A 7,456-nucleotide genomic window follows, 5' to 3' on the forward strand; every position below is an offset into this window, starting at 1 on the left:
CGTGCATGAAACTTTTGCCCAAAAATAAATTTCAAAACATTCTAATGAATTTGCAAAGCTTTCTTGTCCATGTGGTCAACTCAGCTAAATTAAACAAGTGAGCACTGACAAATAATTGGGCTATATAGGAAGAGCTTCCTAATTCTGGCAAGCAAAGAATGGTTTCGTTGAAAAAGTTATTCTATAGATTCTAACATTTTTTGTTTGCTAAAAGATCGTATATATTAAAATAAGAAAAAAAATGAAAAAAAAAATTACTAAGATAGCCTAAACACTCCAACAACCTAGCAAGATTAGACTCTCCCACCTTCAGCAATGCCATCAGCTAAAGAGACTAACCAACTAACACAAACAAACTACTTTAGAAAAAAATATTTCATTCAAACGTTGCAATAACTTTTATTTTAGTGTTTTCATTCAGAGATTGCAATAACTTCTGTGCTCTAGAAATGGCTAGGTTGAAGGTGGAGTATTAAGCCTACCATGTTGTTTTGTTTCAATCTGTGTAGGTATAACATTGGATGGAGATCCGAACCTAGTGCACACAAAGGGGAGAAACCGTGGACTACTGTGATACTACAGTACCCCCTTCGTCGCAAGGGTGAATATAATTTTTTTTTTTTTTTTTGTTGCTAAGAATCAATAAGAGATTTATTAAAAAATATCAAAGAATTACACAATGAGAAAAGACAGAGAAGCTCATCCACTTTCAGCATTACCATCAGCAGATAAACTACTCCACATCAATATGTAAAAGAAAAAAAAAAAACTCAGCAAAATCTAAATCTGGGTCATACTTGTGTTGGATTTATATGTCCATCAAACCGTAGAAAAATGATCCAGTTTTGATTTTATAGGTTCTCTTTCCAGTTTGGTTTTGATTTGCACCGCAAATCTACGGTCTAAATTGAATAGAAACTGGTACCTCTTACTCGAATACTATCCCATACATCAATTAGAGTAATTAATAACATAATGATTAATTTAATAAACAACAAATATTGCAACATACTTAGAAGCATAAAATAAGTAAAATGTCTTGGGTTAAATATATATTATATTTGTTCAAGTACTAATTGAAAATGATGGATGATGTTAAAATAGATTAATAAAACCCTACTTGTTAATAGAAGAAATAGTTTGTTTATCATTTGGAGAAGAAAAAAAAATGGAAAAACAAAGAATAGGAAAGAAAAAGGATGGGTGAAGATGAGAAGTTTCTTTTTTTTTTTTAAATATCACATAGGCATGGAAAATATGATGAGTGAGGGAGACTGAGAGAGAATGGGGGGAAACACGGGAATATAAAGACTTTGAAAACCAAGATTGTCTTCATTACTGTTTCCTAGAAGCGACACTACACAGACCGCATGTAAACCGGTTGCGAGTTGGATAACGAAAAGCAAGTTTTTTTTTTCATTACTAATGAATAGAAACCGATAAAACTAGACCGTATGCAAAATGACTCTGATTTTAGTTGATTCCTATCCGGTTCGATTTTGATTTCACCTTATCAAAATTTAAATTGCACCGCAACCAAACCGAATAACCAAAACCACACCAATTGACACCCTTAGTTTCAAGGATAGCTAGAACCATCGTTTATAGAAGATTTTTTTTTATTTTTCTTCTTTAGTTTACAAATTTGGGATTGAAAAGAGTTGACAATTATGTGACCATCGTTTTGATTTTTATTTCTTTGCATCTTCTTTTTATTTAAAATGAACGTAAAAAATTTTCGTGTCTTGCTATTAGTCATATGGGTACAGGATTATTTGTTAAATAGCTACATAAATAAGAATTATTGATGTGATACTAACACCATTTCTAGAAGAAACTTGAAAGATACAATTCCTCCGCCGCCTTCCGATGATGGTTGCACCATACAGAAGATTGGATTGGAAATTCTGACTGTTGGATAGATAGGATATGCTATGAAGTAGGAACGACAAATTTCAAAGCCAAATTCAGTCATAACCCCTCCATCCCTCCCCAATTAGTATTATCTTATAATTTTTCAAGTGTCTGTTTCGATAAAAAGGGAGGGTGTGTGGGGGACGGTTTTCATGCATGGCCACATATGAGGGATGGTTACGATTTGTCAAATAGGGGGGACATTTGGTCATTTCGCCCCTATTGTGAGAGGAGTCACAACCATGCACGAAACTTTTGCCCAAAAATAAATTTCAGAACATTCTAATGAATTTGCAAAGCTTTCTAGTCCATGTGGTCAACTCAGCTAAATTAAACATGTGAGCACTGACAAATAATTGGGCTATATAGGAAGAGCTTCCTAATTCTGGCAAGCAGAAAATGGTTTCGTTGAAAAAGTTATTCTATGGATTCTAACATTTTTTGTTTGCTAAAAGATCGTTTATATTAAAGTAAGAAAAAAAATGAAAAAAAAAATTACTAAGATAGCCTAAACACTCCAACAGCCTAGCAAGATTAGACTCTCCCACCTTCAGCAATGCCATCAGCTAAAGAGACTAACCAGCTAACACAAACAAACTACTTAAGAAAAAAATATTTCATTCAAACGTTGCAATAACTTTTATTTTAGGGTTTTCATTCAGAGATTGTAGTAACTTTCGTGCTCTGGAAATGGCTTTGCTGAAGGTGGAGTATTAAGCCTACCCTATTGATTTGTTTCAGTCTATGTAGGTATAACATTGGATGGAGATCCGAACCTAGTGCACACCAAGAGGAGAAACCGTGGACTACTATGATACTACGGTACCCCCTTCGTCGCAAGGGTGAATGTACTTTTTTTTTTTGTTGCTAAGAATCAGCAAGAGATTTATTAAAAAATATCAAAGAATTACACAATGAGAAAAGACGGAGAAGCTCATCCACTTTCAGCATTACCATTAGCAGATAAACTACTCCGCATCAATATGTAAAAGAAAAAAAAAAAAACTCAGCAAAATCTAAATCTGGGTCATACTTGTGTTGGATTTATATGTCCATCAAACCCTGTTTGGTTCGGTTCAATCCGGTTTACTTTGTATTGAACCTTATACATTTTGGTTTAATATTATCACATGCGATATAAATTTTTTGAGCATTATGTGTCCGTAAGTATTACTTAAAATGGTAGTCACGACTAGGGTTTGGCTGGGCACCCTTATCATATGTTCATCGCATTGGATATGCTTAGACATGTGATGTCAAGGTACGAATGTGAGTACTCACATGTTCGATGTGTGTATTGACGAAGAATCTACTTTGTCGATTCCCTTATGTTTTACTGCCAGATGTAGGATGGGATAGACATGAGTCATCGGGACCCTATAACTGAGGGTACCCTGTAACTGCAAAGTGTGACCGCATTCTTTGGTTCATCAATGACTGAGACTCAAGTGAGTCAAAGCCAGTGTTCTGGGAATGCGTGAACTCTTTGTGAGTGAAGGAGTTACTCAACATGGTCACTACTGCCCGATTGGGGAACACCAAGATTGAGATTGTTAGTGAATGGTCGGATCAGAATCTGGATCCAATGCCATTTTGAAAATGGTTTTTGCAAAACCTATTTCAAATAAAATAATAGATTATATATAGTTATTTCATTAAAGTGTTTTGTCGAGTTTTGCAGGACCCAATCAGATACAAACACTCATGTATAACCCATTATCATGTAGGGAGTTATTTGGAATTTATTAAATAATTAGTTATTTATTTAATTAATGAATATGGTGCTAATTGTAATTATCCATAAATTAAAATAATTAATTATTTATATTTTTTCCTATAAGATTCTGCTTCTTCACCAATTAGAAGCACTTTGAGTTTAAACAGGAAAGCCAACAAAGAGAGAGAAAGTCAGACTATCATAGGGATTTTTCTCATCCAAGGATTCAGAAACCCTAGGTTTATAAAACCACCAAAAAATGCAGAGGGGGCCACCAGTGCTCCACATTTTTGGCTGCCCCACCTCCCCTCTGGATGAATTTTGGCTTTCCCCCTCTCTCTCTTGTGATCTCTTCTCTTCCCTTCTTCTTGCTCTCTAGTACTTTGAGAGTTAGGGTTTTGGAAAACCAGATCTATGACTGAGGAACTGAAGAGGATCTAGGATTGGCTTGAAGAAGCTTTGCTGCACCATTGGAGGTTTAGATCTGTTTACTTGGAGAGCTCATTGGAGGAAGAACCACTGTCTATTGGAGGAGCAACACTTGAGGCTCATCAGGTTAGTAAATCTATGATAATTCCTGTTGATTTAATTTTATGATTATTCATGGGATGTGAAAGTAACCCGAATCGATTATGTTCCGCTACGCATTCGGGTGTGGGATAGATCCCTCTTTCCATGGGATGGAATAGAGATGACTTTTCTCTATGACATGGATCCCATTATTTTTTGGGACGTCAAAGAGATGGACTTGGCATTGGTTTGTCATACCAAACCCTAATAGGGTTTTAGTAGGACACCATAGGCGACCATGAAAAACCCTAAAAATTGAAAATAGAATGCCCAAGCCAGTTAGGGGTGCCCTAGGGCAACCCTAGGGTTCCCTAGGAACAACCCTGGAGATCCCAAGAGTTGGGAGCTCGAAACATATATTTTTATTGGTTTACCAAGGTGAACCACCATGATCTCATGGACCGTAGCATTGCCTACAGTGTGGTATCAGTGCCACCTTTCTCACCCATGGATGTCATATAATTAATTGTATGCAATTATCATGTTAGGGATGCAATCTATTTTAATGGAATATTCATGATAGAATATGGTTATGGATGATTGCACATGGCCTTTATTATGGTTGTAACAACCTTCCCATATGCACATGGGTGGTTACAAGGGAGTTATCCATGTAACAACCTAGCCATGTGCACATGGGTGGTTATGGTTGTTGTAACAACCTTGACCATGTATGATGATGGAATTTCTGATTTTGTAATTATTTTATTTTATTCCATCATAGGGTTAAATCCCATTATTCTAAATTTAAAAAAAAAAAAAAATTTGAACCCTAGGTTCACTGCGCATGGCATGCTGCCTCTGCATGCCCCTGTGCCTAGCGCACGCGCGGTGTACAGCTGCAGTAGGGCCTCGGCCTGCACCTCCCACATGCGGGCGCGATGCAGGCTGTAACCTGCGTGCGGCTAGGACTTGCGCTCGCAGTCTGCCCCTGTGCAGGCTGCGCGCCCCCAATGTTGCTACCCAGTTGTGCCATTGCTGCCTGGGGTGTGAGGCAGTGTTTTTCCTTCTACGAAAATTAAAAAAAATTATAAAATAGAATATTTAATTATTTTTAATGGTTTTGTGGATTGGAGGAAGATGATGGGTGAAGAGATCCTTCCCTTCACCCACTTGTGAACAAGTTGTTTTTTGGGTACATGTTTTCACATGAGATGTGATGCTATTTTTTCTGGAATGATCCATGTGATTGTGGGCCCTATACATAATATTATTTGCCTATGTAATTATGAGATTGGCTTTCTAATAAAATGGATGGTAAATTGATGTATGTGATGCGTCTCTCTCTTTCTCTCCCCCTTTCTTTTTTATAAACAAATGTACTCCACTCCATAGGCAACCCAAAATGGTGGATTGATTTCTCCATGCGAGGTTTTCTTTATTATGGAAAGAAAACTGTATAGAATTTTTTCATAGGTGTCCATTGTAATTTTAGAACAGATAGGACTCCCAGGACATGTCGATGATAATCCACATATGGCAGTCAAAGCTTATGGAGATGCAAGTCACCTACTTTGAGGACATGATCGGGCGGAGGAGATGATCGAGGCGTGACATTTGGTATATCCATGGCATGATTGATGCACCCATAGTTCAAAGAAAGTTATTAATTTTATTTTTATTGGGAGGATTTTTTAATTGCTTCTAATAAAAATACAGTCATCCCATAATCACTTTTAATTAATATTGATTAATTATGTTATTTGATTCTATCCATGATATGTATGTGAGAGTTGTTTTATCCCTCTTTGATCATAATACATGTATGATATGGACTAGTCTAAGTTAGTAGATATGTCAATGGCCTCCTATTGAAGGTAAATGTAGAGATTGTGTGATATGACCTCGCATACGCTGACAAGACATTGCCAAGCTCGTTGTCACATGGTTATCTATATTTACCTCTATCTAGATACGTTAGGATATGGATAGTGAGAGGACACTGTGACAGTGGGCCATCTTCATGATTCCATGATTCTAACTAATGCAATAGGTGAATGCATGACTTGGGTGTATGTCAGCCGACAGGATCTGGACATGGCACCCAGGTGGTCAAAAATATTGGAAGTCCATGAGGCCAACAGATTAGTCCACACTACCATGGTGTGTATAATGACTCCCGATAGGGTAAGTTATGCATACAAGGGTTGTAGGTATCCAATTCATTTTTTGGGACATGAGGGAGACCTAAATCATGAAAGACCATTGATGTGTATGCTCAATTTTTATCAATGGTTATTAATATGCGTGTGTTTTTACTTGTACATGTGTAGATTATTATTCAATGGCTACTGTTAATTTCAACCTGTTAACACTCAGTAGCGAGTACAAACTAAATGGTACAAACTACGTCGATTGGTACCGGAGCATTAAATTGCACCTGACTGCAGAAGGACTTTACATAGTTCTTAATGAACAAGTTCCTCCTCAACCCGACCCAAATGATCTTGAGGCATATGATGAGATGCAGGAATTCTTTAAGAGAGACTCCAAGGCATCAATTTATATCATAGGATCGTTAGAGAAGTCAATACTAGACTCAGTCAAGGATATACATACCTCAGACGATAAAATGGACAAGCTTGCTGAATTTTTCAACAGGCAGCTGACACATGCACACTCTGATGTAGTGAGTCAGATCCATAACTATAAAATGTCCCAAGGGACTCAAGTGATGGACCATGTCATGAAAATGATTAATCTATTCGAAAAATTGGAATCCATGGGGACCAAGTTTGAGCTATTGTATAAGACCGATTTGATCTTAGCATCATTCACCTCCGCCTATGCATCCTTTAAGATGTCCTATAAGATGTCAAATAAGGAACTGGAGCTCACTGAGATTGCTAATGCACTGGTAGAAGCGGAGGCCACCTTGAAAAAGGATAAGGTTGAGGTCTATGCTACTAATTTGAAGCCTTCTTCAAATGGAAAGAAGAAGAAAAATGAAAATATGGGTAAGCCCCTGAAACCCAAGGGTGGGAAGTCTGACAATAAGAAAGCTAAAAGCAATTGCTTCTATTGCAAAGGAGGGTCATTGGAAAAAGAACTGTCGTGCATTCCTGGCTACTGTGAAAGTCAAGAAGTCAGATGATACTAAGGCTGCTAAAGAAGGTACATGTGATGTTTATATTCTTTGTGAGTCTAATTTGTCCTTTAAACCGACCAATTTTTTATTGGTAGATAGTGTTTCCACCTTTAACATTTGCAATGATTTCAGGGGTTCAAGGATACAAGGAATTTGGAAAGAAATGA

At 37.0% G+C, this 7,456-nt stretch overlaps 1 protein-coding gene across 1 annotated transcript; it reads left to right on the forward strand.

The window, feature by feature from the left end:
- Window positions 1-6,485: 6,485 nt before the first annotated feature.
- LOC122659198 lies at window positions 6,486-7,456 on the forward strand. The gene is made up of 4 exons (XM_043854337.1): window positions 6,486-6,830; window positions 7,002-7,097; window positions 7,231-7,315; window positions 7,422-7,456. The coding sequence occupies exons 1-4, from the start codon at window positions 6,486-6,488 to the stop codon at window positions 7,454-7,456; spliced, it is 561 nt and encodes a 186-aa protein (XP_043710272.1).

This window comes from Telopea speciosissima, chromosome 4, assembly GCF_018873765.1.
Source record: "Telopea speciosissima isolate NSW1024214 ecotype Mountain lineage chromosome 4, Tspe_v1, whole genome shotgun sequence".
Taxonomy (NCBI): Eukaryota; Viridiplantae; Streptophyta; class Magnoliopsida; order Proteales; family Proteaceae; genus Telopea; species Telopea speciosissima.

What these genes read in the sequence shown, in the direction of transcription:
- LOC122659198 (XM_043854337.1), top strand. Translation starts at nt 6,486, where the DNA reads ATGGCTACTGTTAATTTCAACCTGTTAACACTCAGTAGCGAGTACAAA. An exon ending in CACATGCACACTCTGATGTA is followed by an intron (nt 6,831 to 7,001) that starts GTGAGTCAGATC and finishes GCATCCTTTAAG; the next exon opens with ATGTCCTATAAGATGTCAAA. An exon ending in TACTAAGGCTGCTAAAGAAG is followed by an intron (nt 7,316 to 7,421) that starts GTACATGTGATG and finishes CAATGATTTCAG; the next exon opens with GGGTTCAAGGATACAAGGAA.